The 15,874-nt window shown below is 54.8% G+C and overlaps 1 protein-coding gene across 11 annotated transcripts in view; it reads right to left on the bottom strand.

Moving 5' to 3' along the window:
* Positions 1 to 15,874, bottom strand: part of SLC37A1 (solute carrier family 37 member 1) — an 81,656-nt gene that overhangs the window by 31,979 nt on the left and 33,803 nt on the right. For 8 of the 11 annotated variants that reach the window (XR_010943866.1, XM_067739564.1, XM_067739563.1 and 5 more), the window contains 6 exons: positions 12,240 to 12,372; positions 11,515 to 11,593; positions 7,728 to 7,863; positions 5,975 to 6,051; positions 4,883 to 5,049; positions 69 to 106 (listed from right to left, as the gene is read on the bottom strand). Coding sequence is in view for 10 of the 11 variants with exons in the window: in XM_067739564.1 (XP_067595665.1) it covers positions 69 to 106; positions 4,883 to 5,049; positions 5,975 to 6,051; positions 7,728 to 7,863; positions 11,515 to 11,593; positions 12,240 to 12,372 (630 nt within the window). In the remaining variant the exon portion in view is untranslated. Of the gene's footprint in view, positions 1 to 68; positions 107 to 4,882; positions 5,050 to 5,974; positions 6,052 to 7,727; positions 7,864 to 10,124; positions 10,342 to 11,514; positions 11,594 to 12,239; positions 12,373 to 15,285; positions 15,432 to 15,874 lie in introns of all 11 variants that reach the window. The other 3 variants (XM_067739571.1, XM_067739569.1, XM_067739568.1) reach the window with 3 other exon arrangements.

Genomic DNA, 15,874 nt, shown 5'->3' with positions numbered 1-15,874 from the left:
GGGCCAGGCTGGTGACAGTCATCATCACAGCACACTGAAGACACGAGAAGCAGGGAGCACGTCCTTACCATGGCCGGGGAGGAAGAGCAGGCGACGTCCTTCGGATCTGAAACACCAAACACGGAACAGTGTGAACCAGGGCTGGCTGCTTCCTCTGACACAAGAACGTAAACCAAAGCAAGGCACCCTCTGATGCTGTTACTACATCAGCAACAATTTCAGAAAAAGACAATGCACGAGGCAGCACGTTTGGTGGGGTGAGGGCGCAGCTCAGCCACCCCCGCAAGAACCCACACGTGCCTCTTCCCTCACGCGGGCCCCGTGACTGCCTGATCCCCACGCACCGAAGCCGGGAGGGTATGAAACCAGCACTGACAAACGCAAATCGTCACGAATATGAAGGCTGCTTTGCAACATGGAAAATAGTTTACAAATAAAAATAAGCAGAGCTTAAATACACTATGGTGACGAGCCGTGTAAGGTACATGCAAAGGACGTAAGTATCAGAAGGAACTAGAAAAACATGACCCGCAGATCAGAGTAGCGGGGCTCTGAATAACGTTTGGGATGAGTCATTTAATGTTATGGAATTAACTAGAAGGAAAATTAGCAGGCACAAAACATCTACCTTGAAATAGAACAAAATGCCTTTTACCTAAATGCAAGGAGGTGTGAAATAAAATTCACGTTTTACGGCAGGACAAGAAACACGTGCACGTCAAAATGCTTCTCTGCCCTTGGGCGTCCTCTGCCGCGCACCGTGCATCGTGTATCCACAGGAGGCATCAACCAAACCTCCCCCATGAGCAGGAATACCTGTGCAGCCCAGAGGAGCAACGTTCCCCCAGCATCCACAGGACAACGCCTTAAACATTCCTTACTGATCCCGTAAGGGACCACGTGACCCACCACGACGCCTCTTAGACCTGGATTATGTAAACTGTCAATAATCCCTCTGTCTCAGAAACCTTACATAACTGTGTCTTGACTTCTCATGGGCGGAACAGTCCTCAGAGCTTCCTGAGATGCCCTTCCTCGGTTACAATCCTCAAATTCAGCTTGAATAAAATGTCCCATTGTTTTCTTAGATCCACTGCTTAACTTTTTGTCGACAGAGGGAAGGACATGCGGAAGCGGACAGAACCAGAAGCGAGGCTTTCTTCATCTTCGTACTTTAAGATCACGCTGGTGTGACCGGGAACGAGAGCCGGGCTCAGGGCCACGAGTCGCCCTGGCCAGCGAACTCCACTTCTTGAGAATCTAGACAGCCGCCTTGTAACAGCTTTGCTCCTTCCCCATCACCCAGAACCCGGGTCTTTTTTTATAAGTTTTGGTGAGACAGTTTAACCACCCTGAAACACAAACCGAGCCACAGGGCTTTCAACTTCCCACAGCGGCGTTCCCTCCCGCGAGATAGAGGGTGACACCGCGGAGGGGCCCCTGGACCACATGTGCTCCTGGGCTGGGGGGTCCTCCCCGCCGCCCTCTGCGGAGGGTAGGCCTGGGGAGCCCTGATGGTCCCGATGGCCCTGGGGATGTGCAGTGACACCAACAGTTCCCCAGCCCGTGGCTTTCCCCAGCTGTGCTGTGAGCCCCAGGGTCGGTCTCGATGGGGTGCGGCTGGTCCCCAGGACATGGCTTTTCCTGGACTTTCACCCTGCAGGACATTAGTACCAGTGACCCTTGGCTGGGACACGTCTGAGGGCAGCTTCCCAGGCAGCCCTGGAGGGGCCTGTGGATGGGGTGCCCTGTCCCTTGGGCCCAGCCCCGGCAGGAAGGGGGAACAGGGCCGAGCCGGTCCCTCGCTGCTGGTCACGAGAAGGGGCGCTCCTGGGGCCTTCCCGCCCACCCTGCAGTTGGGGATTAGGGAGCGGGAGGGAGCGGAAGTAAGCCACCGAGACGCACGTGGATCCGGTCTCTCCTCTCTGCAGTGTTCTGCTCTCGGACACAGGATGTGCTGGTCACTGCTTGCAGCTGGCTTTCATCATCACTCATGCGGACACCACCTCCTTGTTACCAGGGGGAGTACAGGTACCAATCCTCTCAGCAGAGAGGGCCCGGCGGTCTGATTCTCGTTCCGCCGTGGAGGGTCTGTTAGAGCAACAGGCCTGTGCCTGCGGTGGCCTCAGGCTGACAGGTGACGTCGGGCCCAGGAGGAGAGGCCTTGTTCACAAGGGCCCGGCTCGGGCTGCGCGAGGAGGAGTAAGGGTGTCTGAGCCTGCGAACCGGCTTCTCTCCTTTCGCTGAGACACTCGTGGACAGGGGGCCCTGGGTGCCGGGTCCCAGCGTGGGAGGGTTAGGGGGCCACAGAAACGCCTCCTCCCGTGAGGCCGGCTGCAGGAGCCGCCCCCAGAGGAAAGTGTCAGAGGCACGGTCGGCGGGCGTCCTGTCCAAGTCATGTGCGCAGAGCAGTGCCTCCAGAGCCCGAGCTCAAGAGGAAGACGTTCAGCGAGAAGGTGGAGAAACGCCAAGTCCGGAAGGTGCCCCCGGCCGCACAAGCTGGGCGCTGGTGAGCTGGGCGGAGGCCAGGCAAGGAAAGCAGCAGCCGCGGGCGGTCGGACAAAGCCGGCCAGTCCCGGGGAAAGGTGACCGGCCCACGGCGGAGAGAGCGAGGACCAGGTGACTGAGCGATGCTCGCGGGACACCAGAGAGCCCTGCCCCAGCCATGGGGACAGCGGGAGGGGAGCGCAGGGGTGAGGGCAGGAAAGGAGGCCCAGGGGGAGGAAATCTTTGGCGGCCTCATGAAGAACGGGGGCACGGAACTCAACGGACGATCCTGCACAACCCTGACCACGTTTACCTTGGACACCTAACAGCTAAAGGCTAAGACTCCAGGTGAAAAGAACCGACACGGCCCAGGGGAATGCGATGGGCTGAGGGAGGAGGGGAGAACGGCCTCTGTGGCCCGGACTTCAGCCCACAGCGCCCTCCCGGCGGCCCGTGGCCCCCCAGGGCCCCGTCCGTCCTCAGTGCCCGCTGGGGCCGCCTCCGCACAGGCCAAGGAGGGGGCACGAGTGCTCATCTGTTCCCTGAGTCAGTACCAGGACATCTCCCAGGAACACCTTACGGGCCTGGGGGAAGCTGAGCGAGTGCATCTCATCCCAGAGTGGGCCAGGGCGGGGCGGGGGTGGGGTTGGGAGGGAGGGAGGCAGAGCCCCACGGTCACCATGGAAACAGGAGAGGGGGTGAGAGGACGGCCAGAGGCGGGAAAGCAACTCCAGGAGAGACCCCCGGCCTCGCGCCCCCTTGGAAGCTACAGGAGCGGCGGCTCAGTGCGAGGACGCTCTCGTTTTATTATAAACGACCAAACCAGGGCTTCCGCGTTCTTGGAAATCCTGCCCCGCCCAGGATGACTGAGCTGAACGGTGTTGGCGCTGAGAGCCCTGGCCGGGCCAGCAAACAAGTTCCCGTCCACTGCCAGGCCCTCCGCTCCTTGTCACTCCGCCCCTTTCCCCAGAGCCGCCCCTTTATCAGTTGAGGAAGAGAATAAAAGCCACCGTGGACTCTGGACCTCGGGCCGCCGAAGGCACGCGGGGGCGGGGGTGGGGGGTGTCCCTGCACTAACATAGAGGAAGCGCATCCTTGTCCAGGTGACGGTGTGGAAGCAGCCCCTGGAGAGTCCAGGTGACACGACGATCCTTCCTGGATCTCCGGTGACACACAAGCGACAGTTGATGCCGCAGGTCGGCATGTCGGCAAGGAAGTCACAATACCCACCCTCCCCCCGCGCCCCCATCTGTCTAACGATTCACTTGTTTGGGCCATTTCGAGATGTTGCTAAAAGCTTACTGGGCCCCTGGAGAAAACGGTGAAGATGGAAGCTGAGCAGCCCCGTGCCCTCTGCTCACACCCAGGGGAGGGGGGCGTCTGATTCCTCATCTAACTGTGGCTTCCTTCTTCACTGACAGCACAACGCTGGCCTGAGAGCCTCACGTGTGCTCCACTAAACGGCGGTTATTTTAAAAATGAAAAGGTTAGCATTAGCAACAAGCAAAAAGAAGTGAGAAACTTCACAGCGCCTTAACCTTTTGGAAGATAAAACCGGCAACGCAACTCCGAACGCAAAGCTGAAGCTATAGTTGGCGCTTCCCAGGGATGAGGTCATCTGACTCCGGAGCAGCCCTACCTGCGGGCTGACAGCGGGAGCCATCTAGTGCCACACGATCTCCTTTTGCTTTAAGACAAATCAAAGAGGCAAACGCGAGATACAGCATATCAGAACAGCTCGCGGGCTTGGAGCACCCTGACGCATACCAGCTAAGGGAGCACCTGCTTCTCTGTCATTAGTGTAATTGTCAGCAATGCTTGTCCTGCCGATTTCTATTCAAAAAATTAATTTAAAATTCAGTTAAAACAAAAGCCTGGGATTGAGTCTAGGATGGACCAAAGGCTTGGATTTTCTGGTACAACACTACCTAATTAAGGTATATGATCTTAAGTCACGTCATGGCTTGAAAACATTGGCAAGCCTGTATCTTATCAGAAGGCACACAGGCTGGTGAGGCCCATTTCAGTTTGTGGCAGCAGGACGGACGTGAGCAGGTGTAGCCACGTGGGCTGGGCAGCGGGCGGCGTGGCAGAAGACCACGCATGCCCAGTGCCGTGGGGCCAGAGGACAGGGCGGGAGGAGTGTCAACACTGGTTACTCCAGAAATCAGGAAACAGCAGAAAATCCAGCAAGACCAGGAGAGCAGCGGCTCATCAGGGAAGCCTATACCTAAGAAGGAAGTCTTCCTGGCAAGGGAGAGCCGGACAACCCCATCCCTGCCTGCGATGAAGCAGCAGCAGCCTCTTCTCCTAAACTCGCCGCCCCCCCCCCCCCCCCCGCCCCGCAACCCCGCAACGCCCTCCCGGGGAGAGGTCATCACCCACCGGTACTTACGTTCAATGAGAAAGAGAAAGCACACTATCCCCATGGCTGCCACGATGGCCCCAGGCACGACGAAGGACAGGCCCCAGCACGTGGACACCCAGTAGCCAGCGATCAAGGACCCCAGAATGTTGCCCACAGACGTGTGGGAATTCCAGACCCCCATGATCAAACCTCGCCTGCAACACAGCAAAACACAAGGGGGCAAATGATGTCTCGGGGCTTACACGGATCAGTACGTGAGGTTACAACAGTGCCTGCACAGCGTAAGAGCTGGTGGAGAAGTAAACAGGCAGCACAACACACCACCTCTGCAAGGCTTGGGACCAGGGGTGTTTACGAGAGGACAGTATCTTCACTTACCTCCGGCTGCATAATTACATGTCTCTGAGCTTATTCATTCTATGACTAAAAGAAGAAAGAGGCCTTTTCCTAGAATTCTTGGAAGGCCCCAAATTTAAATTTGTGCCTTTGCAATCTAAATACGATCATTTGATGAAATACCCCATTAACGAAAGTTCACGTTGAAGAACCTGCCAGACGAACGAGGCTAAGTAAGGCTGGAGGAGTGAGTTTCCTGTTTTAGTTTCCCCATCTTGTCCGGCATCTTCGACCACTTCCTAACCGTGGGCCCGGCCGTGCTGCCTGTCACACAGACGTTACGATGGAATCTGACCGCAGTGAGGTCACCAGAGGCTGGGTACAGCTCTGCTACCAGGCCCTGGGTGACCTGGACAGGTCACACTTCCCTGTGCCTTTCAGTCCTGTGAAAATGTAGCTTCTGCTTCGAAAGGCCTGGGGCAAGGCCCTGACTGCATTTCTCCCAGCTTCCCAGGAGGCCAGGTGAGGCCCGGGCTGCCGGCTGGCTGCGCAGATGACCCAGACTCCGCCCTGCCCACAACGGGGGTGGCATCTCCTGAAACAGAGGCCTGCCTGAATCTTAGACCCTCAAGACCCAGAGGTTTCAGTCATCTTATTTCATACAGTAGACTGACGTGTTTTTTTCTGTAATGAATCTAAAGAAAAACTAAACATAAAGCGGTCTGGTTTTCATCAGAATCTTCTGAAAACGAACGCTGCTGGAAGCAGGGCTGCCTTCCTTACCTCCCTTTGCCAAACCAGTTACCGAGGCAGGTGACGACGCTGGGCCAGCCGGTGGTCTGTACCAGTCCGTTGACGATCTGTGACAGAGGGCAAAGGAAGAGACTGCTGAGGGGGGACACCCACACCCGGGAGCCTGGCCTCAGGGGTCTGGGCGCCCAGCGGGGACTCTCACAAAAGGAAGGGGCAGAACCCGATTCGATATGAGCCTCGACAGCCAGACGTGTATTTTAACAATATACGCATATATCTTACCACGAGAGTCGTACGTGCCTATTGTGAAAATTTTGGAGTAAGTAGAGAAAAAAAAGAAAAGAAAATCTCTTGCTCGGAGATGAACTACTGTCAACAGCTTGGGGTCAAGCTGTCCATTCTCTTTCCAAGCTAAAACTTTATGCAAAGAGAAAAACCCTCTCCTTTTTATAGAACTGTGATGATACCATAGGGGTGGCTTGTGAATTGCACGTTTTCCCTTCTTATATCACGAAGACGGTACTGTTGCTAACCACCGAAGGGAGCAGAACCTTGACTAGTGCCTAGAGAAATGGTTTCTCCAACTTGCCAAGAGCGCCCCGAGCTCTTGTTTGAAGAAGGGATTCAGGAAGTGTATCAGCAACTGGCTCTGCTTTAGTCTCAGGGGCCTCAGGGGCAGCCTCCTCCAACTGCCCCCCGGGAAGGACCAGCCTCCAGAGGCCGACTGGGAGCCGCTGGTCCGGCCTCAGGGCCAGCCAGGCTCAGCCTTCCCTCCAGGAATGTGCTGGGACTCTGGGAAATAGGTTTTTTCCTTCTCTCCGATTTTCTGTATCACCATAAAGTGTGCATCGCTTTGGTAATGAAAACAGCCAAACTCTTTCGAGTCCTATGGTGAAAATTTTAAAAGCAAATTACATACGATGTACCCTGATGACCTTGCCACATCTCCCTGGGCTGTGTCTGGGGAGCCTCGGAAGCTGAGCGTCATTGTTTCAAGTCATTTTCCATTTCTAGCTAATATTATCCACAGGGCTGTGGGGAGGGGCAGAGCCAAGAGTTCCTGGAAGCACTGAGCCCCGCAGGAAGGGCCAGGCCGCATGCTCGTCCGGCCCTCACTCCCCTGCAGCACCCTTAGGCCCTGGCCTTTCCCCCGCCCCCTCCGCCCCCCGCTGACTGCCCCCGACAATCCCCAAGTCCCCTCAACCTCCTCCCCTCCCCACGCCCCTCATTCCCCCAACCCCAGAGCGGTCAAGTCTGACCCAAGACAGAACATCTCAAATGCACCCAAATTAAGGCAGAAGGACTCAGAAGGGCTTCATGCCTCAAGCCCTCTGCCGGGGAACCGACAAGTAGGATTCCTCAGGCGGCAACTCCTGAAACTAAGAAACATTTCACGGGGCTTCCCTGGTGGCACAGTGGTTGAGAGTCTGCCTGCCAATGCAGGGGACACGGGTTCGTGCCCTGGTCCGGGAAGATCCCACATGCATCCGGAGCCTGTGCTCCGCAATGGGAGAGGCCACAACAGTGAGAGGCCCGCGTACCACAAAAAAAAAAAAAAAAAAAAGAAAAAAACACTTCCCGGCTGCTGGAATTTCAGAGCAGAGGAGAGAAAAGGGGCCGGATGTGCCAGCGCTGACCCTGGCCTCAGCCAGGACGCGGTTCTGCGCCCACTCCCACCACCTGCCATGTCCTCTCTTGGCAGAACCTGGGACCCGTGACATTAACACCCCGTCCGGCTCATCATGGAAATCCCATACGTGGTGAGCCGTGGACCAGACCTTACCTGGGTCACCACATAGAATCCAAAACTGTGGATGTCGTAGAAATACCCTACCCCAAACAGGGCAGTGAGAGCACCGCTGGCCACCATTCCAAAAGTCAGGTAATACCTAATGGGCAGGCGCTCCCCTATTATGCCACTGGGGACAGAGAAAACAGAAAGACAAATGTGAGAAGACAAACACACCCATGATGTAAATGACCCAGCGATTCCCGGCTGGGTGCTTTCGTGCTCTGAGCTTTTAGAACTCGAAAGCACTCCAATTCCCAGTAAATTTTCATCACAATCATTTTTCAATGGAGCATTTATTAACCAGAAACTGGCAACACCTTTTAAGACTTTCTATTTCTAACAAAAGTCACTGTCAAATAATAAAACGGAGACACTCTGACATATATGATGCCTGCCAATTGAAAAAACAAAACCAAAACCTTGTCCTGCTGGCTAATCCTGTTTTATATAAACAACAGTCAGTGAACGTATATTTTTAAGAGAACCACGTTTAACTGTCGAACTGTAGACAAATACGAAAAGGGGTCACCTGTGACCTTGAGCACGTCTCTTGGCCCTCGGGCTGGCATTAAGCCGCTGCATCGGCGGCCAGGCCAGAGGCGCTCTTGCCGACGACCCTCTGGCCACAAGCACTGTGATCTGGTTTAAAGGCAGAGCCTTTTCCTTAAGGTAAAGTCTGAAACGTGGGGCAAAGCCTCCAGGCTCCCTTTGAACAGCAGCGTGACGCCATGAAGAGCTCATCTCTCTGGAGAATTGCTTCCCAGAGCTGCCTGGGTGCTCGAACGAGATAAATGCGGTTAAGTGCTTGGCAAGGTAGTGGGTGCTCAACCAAACAGCTCCAGCGCTGCCGGGGAGGGTGAGAACCTCCAGTTTCATACGGGACATACATTCAACAGGCCTCTACCACCATCACACCTCACTACCCAGTGCCATGTGAAATACGCCCTTCACTGCCTTGTAGGACATGTCACTGTGTCACACAGCTTGACACTGTGACTTAAGTGAATAAAGAGCTGGAGAACAACCACAAATGACTGTGAGCCTTCTGCAATCTCTACATACACTCTGTGGGTCTCGTTTCCTTCCACGTAATCATTCTAGGAGTCAGATAGATATGAAACGTAATGAAGGATGACGCCTGCCTGCCTGCCTGTGAACAGGACCCTGGGAACCAGCTCCAAAATTCTGGTCTTTCATCTCAAGAACAAATACCCCAGCGAGATCTTCCTTCAGAATTTACCGAAGAAGAAAAAAGATCAACCTAGTATCACGCAGATGACCTATTAAACACTAAAGCAGAGGAAGTAATTTAAAACTGTAAACAGCATTCAGGTCAAATTTTAAGCTGAGTAGAAACTGATCACATACAAACTCGAGAGCATTCGAGAGCTAAAGGAATTATCCACTTCATCCTGCTCACTTCAGAGAAGAGGGAGCATGTCCCAGAGGAGCTGGCTGACCTGCCCAAGGTCACGGAGTAAGTGTCAGAGTCAGATGGGCCTCCTGCAAGCTAGTGCCATCGGCCGGCCGGGGCTTACAAACGTCCTCTAGTCTTGCTAGACCATACTGGGACTCAACTTGGTCTCTATTTTCAAGTTTTAAAGAAAAGGCCTAACGGAATGGACAGCATTCCACGTCGTATCAGGCTCCTACAGGTAATAAAGGCCACGCCACACCTGCTTGAACCTGCCAGCAATGACCTGGGTTAGCGAAGGTGCCACCACGTCTGAGTTACCTGCTACGCTAACACCATCCATCTCACTAGCAACGTGTCATGATGTCACTAAGAAGCCATGCGAGGAAGCATGCAAGGAAGCAGGGTACACCCTCATCCCCGTCACGAGTCCACTGTGGATTTCACATTAGGTTATTATGAAATACATAATGCTATTTCACAATAAAACAAAATTATTTAATAAGAACCTTCGTTGGCGAGTTGCATGAAGAACGATCTTTGCCAATAAATAAGCGATAATGAAGCCACTTTATTCAAACCAGGTTTCTTAGCCTCAGCACCCTTGCATGTGGGGCCGGGTAATTCTTTGTGGCGAGGGGCTGTCTTGTGTCCTGTAGCACACTTAGCGGCACCCCCGGTCTCTGCCCACTAGATGCCAGTAGCACCCCCTTCTCCAGCTGAGATGACCAAAACTATCTCCAGATATGGCTAAATGCTTCCTAGCAGACAACATCACTCCCAGCTGAGAACCACCTTTAACTAGTGTTTTCTAGTGACTGAGAAAAACACACTCCAACCTTGGGGTCTTTTTATATTACTGATGATTGGTGTCCAGTAAAACTGCGGTTTTTAGAACATAAATATTTGACCGCAGGATGGAATGCAGCTGGCAGCCCGGTTGCAGCCCACGCCCTGAGGCGCCTGAGGCTTACGCTGTCCTTCTCCGCAGCTGGGCTCCCGTTCTGCGCTGCATCCGTGTTATGCATTCCACACTCGGACAAGCCCTGCAGCTCCGTGCAGATGTGCAAGTTCAACAAAGGGGTGACAGCCACTCCATCAGCAGAAACCGCCTGTCTGGGTACCAGACACCAGACGGTCCTGAGCTGGGGAGGGGGTCCAGGTCTCGGTGATAACACAGTCTGGGTGGATCTCAGGGAAGAAGGTAAACATTTACAGGGATTCCAGAGATTCCCAAAGCTCTGAAACTGTGTGTCTCTGAACAAAGCCCTCTTTGGACTAAAGGCCTTAGTCCCTGTAAGTTTTGTTTTGTTTTTCCTGTTAGACCTGGCTGGACTGACACAGTAGCAGTAGTTTTTAACCGGCCAACTGCATGTCCTGTTATTACCCACTAATGTTTACCACTTCCCTAGGCCAATTCAGAACTGGATCAAGAATGGGTTAACGGGGCTTCCCTGGTGGCGCAGTGGTTGAGAGTCCGCCTGCTGATGCAGAGGACACGGGTTCGTGCCCTGGTCCGGGAAGATCCCACATGCCGCGGAGCGGGTGGGCCCGTGAGCCATGGCCGCTGAGCCTACGCGTCCAGAGCCTGTGTTCCGCAACGGGAGAGGCCACAGCAGTGAGAGGCCCGCGAACCGCAAAAACAAACAAACAAACAAACAAAAAAAAGAATGGGCTAACGATCGTATGTAACAGGCACTGGGAACACAGCACGGGCCAGGCCCTGTTCTGAGCATTCTGCATGTATTAACTCAGTTAAACCTCACCACACTCCTGTGAGTTAAGAACTACTGTTTCCCCCATGTTGCGAAGGGGAAACTGAGGCCCAAAGGAGGTGCGGTAACTCGTCCAAAGCCACCCAAGCGGGCCGTCAAGCCGGGATCGAATCCCAGCAACGTGCCTCTGGGGTCCACACCTCCCACCGCCAGGCAGGACGGCCTCTGGCACTCAGGGGAGGCTCTGTTCCGGCCTAGCGGGCCATCCAGGTGGACACGCCAAGCACCCGCTGTGTGAACTGCTCTGATGCCAGGCGGGGTTAGGAAAGAGACGGCGGCCCCTGAAACCAGAGAAGAGGAGGCTCTGCCGTGCTCACCGGGTGGGGAGCTGCCAGGGCCCTGCTCCTGAGAGACCGGGTCCCGGCAGGGCTCACGGTGCATCCAACCCCGGGGCCAGGAAAGCCGTCCGAGGACAGTCTGCCCGATCTGCAGGACACCCGGGCCGTGTGCTGGCTTCCACCTCACCCTTGTCTCTGAGGAGAGACCGGAGGACCAGCCACCTGCGGGCGGGGCCGCGTCTTCAGCCGTACCTGAGCTGCGCTCTGCACCCAGCGGACCACCTGGGTCTTGCAGTCTTAGCCAGACCTACCTCAGGTACATGCCAACAGCGTACGCACACAGGAAGGAGTAGTCCAGGGCGCCGAGCAGCTGCTGGAAGTTGTCCTGATCTACGTGGGGCGAAAAGCAACAGGAAAAGGAGGGTATTGTTTACTTTTCACTAAACACCAATTTATGTCCGGGAGAGGTACAATGACGTACGAGACATCTGCTCTCTACGTCTGGGTGGCGTCCTCAGAAGGGAACACAGAAAATACAGCAACTGGAAATCAAGTCACCATGTTTCCAATAACCGCTACATAAACGTTACTCCCATCAGGTCAAACCCCCATTGCTGGCGGTGAGCTTGTGGGTTCTGTTCTGTTTCACATGTTACCCCGGCTTTGGTTCGGGCCCCCCAGGCCAGCCCCACACCACAGCTCTGAGATTGCTCTCTTCTCTCCACCACGGCTTACGCTCTGTAAGTCCTAACTTCCAGCTTGGACAAATGCAACCTGCAGATGACCTGCAGCCCATCTGACCACTGAGCGACACCCCTGCAGACGGCACGGGAAACGTGCCGCAGCTGAAGGTGCGAGGCTGGTTTGCTGGGAGGAGAGGTTAGTTTGCACCTGGAGGCGCGGCTGCATCTGACAGCATCGTCACCGCTGCTGAGATCAGCCAGCCGGCTCGGGGACTGCCACCTGTGGAGGAGGCCCGCAGGAATGGCCAGCTTCAGCCACGGGACGAAAGCAGGGGCACGGACGGAGAACTCACCAAATGGGGCCCAGCCACAGTCGGTCCCGTTGTCTGGGAGCTGCTGAGCGGGGGTGTCCCCGGCTTTTGGGCTCTGGCTGTGGAATCCGACCTCCCCCTCATATGAAGCCGTGCAGTAGCTGTGCAGCTCACCCTGGGACATCCACGGGGAGGACAGAAGCCAGAGAGAGAGAGAGTGCACTCAGGTGGGGCTCAGCCGCCCCTCTCCTTACAGCTGTCCTAGGGTGACTGCGTTCTAGGGGGATACGGCACCTCTGGGGCAGTGTGTCTAGGGGACCCACAGAGTGCCTGCCAACGAGGACGGTTCCTCCAGCTCCCTAGCGGCCGTCTCCTCCTGAGCACAGACACAGCGACACAGCCTGTACCGGGCCGCCCAGAGACGACTGCTCAGAGCAGCCGGGCAGCATGGGGGCCCACCTGCCCAGACGGAAGAATGGATTCATCCTGCTGGATTTATATCATTGACTACAAGTTACAGGTCCACAAGGACGAGGATGAATCTCGAAACAAAATAAGCCTGACACAAAGGAGCACATATGGGAGGACTCTGTTTACGAAGCTCCGGAGGAGGGAAATGAATAAATCCAGGTGACGTTCATCACCTAGGGAAGGGCAACAGTGACGGGACCAGACCTTAACCTGCGTGATGATTTCCCGGGTGAGCGTGTAAACATTTGCTAGGCTGGACACCGCAGATCTGTGCACTTTACTATGTGCAAATCACATGTCAACTCCCCCGCCCAAAACTAGCTCAAGGTGCTCCTTAAGGAGGCATCCACACTTCCAGAAGAGTGCCGCAGGGCAGCCGGGGCCGTCCTGGTATGGGGACCTGAGTAACAGGTGACTTAAAACACAAGGGGCAGCAGACAGGACTCCATGCGCCTGCGGTGCCACCACGTGTCCCCTCCCAGGTGGCCCCCAGCTCCCACTTCTCCCCTGCTGGGCGCTTTCTGGGGTTTCCGCTACACGGGGCTCAGATGAACCAATCCATCAGGTGTGAGCGAGGGCAGAAAGGAGGCGTCCTCAAGGTCAAGGAGGTGGCCCTCAGGGGGAGCAGAGGTCCCGAAGGGGCGGCCTTTAGTGAGCTGCGACCTGAGAGAGGCTGGGCCTGGGGGGCTGTGAGGAAGCCTGGCCCCGGAAGAAGCATCTACCCCGGGGTCAAGACACAGGGCAGCGGGCAGGGAGCTGCACCCCAGTCCACCAGGTGCGGGGCCAGCCAGGAGGCCTGTCCGCCACCTTCGCGTTGTGGGTACCCCGCCTCTTCAGGAGGGGTCACTAAAGAGGCTGATCTCCTTTAAAAGGCCGCCTTGCTAGGGCTGTGGTCAGCCGCGGCGGGACACCTGATTTTACACGGACACGTGCCCCCGAGACCCGGCCTGGCACACAGGACCCAGCCACTCTGTGGTTACGTGGCTTTGTCATCATCGCTGGGCTGCTCTGCTGTAATTTAAACACAAGGTTCCGCTAAAACTAGCCAAGGTTCCGCTTTCCAAACTCAAAGTAACCCTTTGCAGACAGCTTTCCTCCGCCGAGCTCCCACTCCCCGGTGGTGGAGGCCGGGCGCTGTCGTCCTGGGATCCTCCGAGCTCCTTCCCTGCCCGCCTGAGAAACTGTGGACGTGGCTGTGAATTTGGGACGGGGACACGGGGGAGCCCTGCCTCTCTGCATGAAGCTGGATTGCCAGCACTTCCCCACCCGCCTGATGTGATCATTTCCTTCTCCTCTTTGCCTTCAGAAGTCAGGTGTGTCCGCCCACCTTTCTCTGCTGCTTCTCTTGGAAGCCAGCCGGGCTGTCTATTCACCTTTCAATAAGGGAGGGGCAGAGACATGGGGGTGTGCACTTACCTCCCACCTACAGATCCCCTCTCTAGCATCCTCCACCCCCAGCACTGGGCAGCTGGAGCTGCAGGAGACATGTTCCCTGTAAGCTCCACACACACCGGCCCGTGCAGTCCCTTAGGCACCAATGTTTTTATATAAATGTACATTAATGAAGACTCTACGCGCTGAACTCTGAACTTGAGCAGTTTCACCCTGAGAAACTCTTTATGCGCTCATTCATTCCAAAAACATGGGCTCTTCGGTTCTCTGGCCAAGGCTACAGCGAGCTGCTCGTTGCCTGTGGGAGTGGGGAAGGGGTCCAGAAGATGCTGAGAGGGGCAGGAGACTGAGAGCCGGGGATTCGGGCCTCATCAGGAGGAGGGGGGCTGTGTCAGCTTCACTTCACCTCTGAACGACACACGGAGTGTCGTGTGTGTGCACGTACGTGCACGCGTGTGTCCATAATCTATACAGAGTGTAAATGTGTAGTAAATTTTCTAGGGTTCATTAGGTTGTGTGGGTCCATTTATTTTAACTAGTCCTTTAGACTCCTTTTATGAAGCTCTCGGTTAAAAGAACTCTCCAAAGCATTATGCAAAAGAAGTCCTAGAAGCGAAATGAAAGCTCTGGTGCCTGCTGTGCTCTGAAGGCTGGTGTTCCCACCAAATTCACGCGTTGAAACCTAACCCCCGAGGTGACGGTACTAGGAGGTAGGGCCTTTAGCAGGTGATCAGGTCATGAGGGTGGAGCCCTCATGAATGGGATTAGTGCTCTTTTAAACGGACCCCAGAGAGCTCCTCAACCTTCCACCAAGTGAAGCTACAAGGAAGCGGCCGTCTGCAAGCTGGAAGAGGGCCCTCACCAGAAACTGACCGTGCTGCACCCACCCTGACCTGGGACGTCCAGCCTTCAGAACTGTGAGCAACAGATGTCTGCTGGCTACAGCCACCCAGTCGATGGCATTTTGTTACGGCAGCAAGAGTGGATGAGACAGCGCTCAGAACAGGAAGAACAGACAACCTGGGCCCCAGCACCCAGGAGGTGGTCAGTGCACAGGAGCCACGTGAAAATGGACCAGACACACGCCTGCATATGCAAAGGTACACCCACCCACAAAGGTGTACAGAAATACACAGGGAAGCTTTCGGGTCACTGTCTTTTTTTTTTAAATGGGATCATTCTACATGGACTTATGTCCACCTTGACTCTTCTGACTCAAAAATACCTGCTGGGAATCTTTCTGAGTCGACTGGTTTGGCTCCAATTAATTCTTTTAAGTGGTTGCACATATCGGAATATGGGTGTGCCACAATTTATTCACACTTTCAGCTGCTGAGTAAGTTCACAGAATAGCCACGTTTTATTTTTTTCCTTTAAAAAAAAAATTGCAGACAATGCTACAAAAAAGATGCCTATGCAAATACTCCTGAGGGCTGGCGCTTCCATTCTTATGGACAAGATTCCCAGAAGCAGGACTGAAGGACAAGCATTTTTAATTTCAACAGGCGTTACCCAGATGCTTTCCAAAAGGCCGTAACACTTCACATCTCTATCACCCGTACCTGAAAGTCTTCTCCCGCCATCACTGCCAGCAACAGGGGCTATTACTCTTTCAGGGGTTTTGCCACTTCGTGGGTATGAAGTGGTATATCCCTATATCCCTTGTCTGTGAACGGCCTCTTCACCCCCTCCGTCCATCATTCCTTTGGATTCCCCAACTTCATACCCCTAAGAGGGACATCATCTTGTTCTTGGATTTTTACTTTTTACATTTAAATCTTTAATCCATCCATCTATTTTTTATAAGATAGGGG

Source organism: Pseudorca crassidens, chromosome 5 (assembly GCF_039906515.1).
Source record: "Pseudorca crassidens isolate mPseCra1 chromosome 5, mPseCra1.hap1, whole genome shotgun sequence".
NCBI lineage: Eukaryota > Metazoa > Chordata > Mammalia > Artiodactyla > Delphinidae > Pseudorca > Pseudorca crassidens.
Note: the sequence above shows the minus strand (reverse complement) of the source record. Positions and strands in the feature narration are given on the sequence as shown.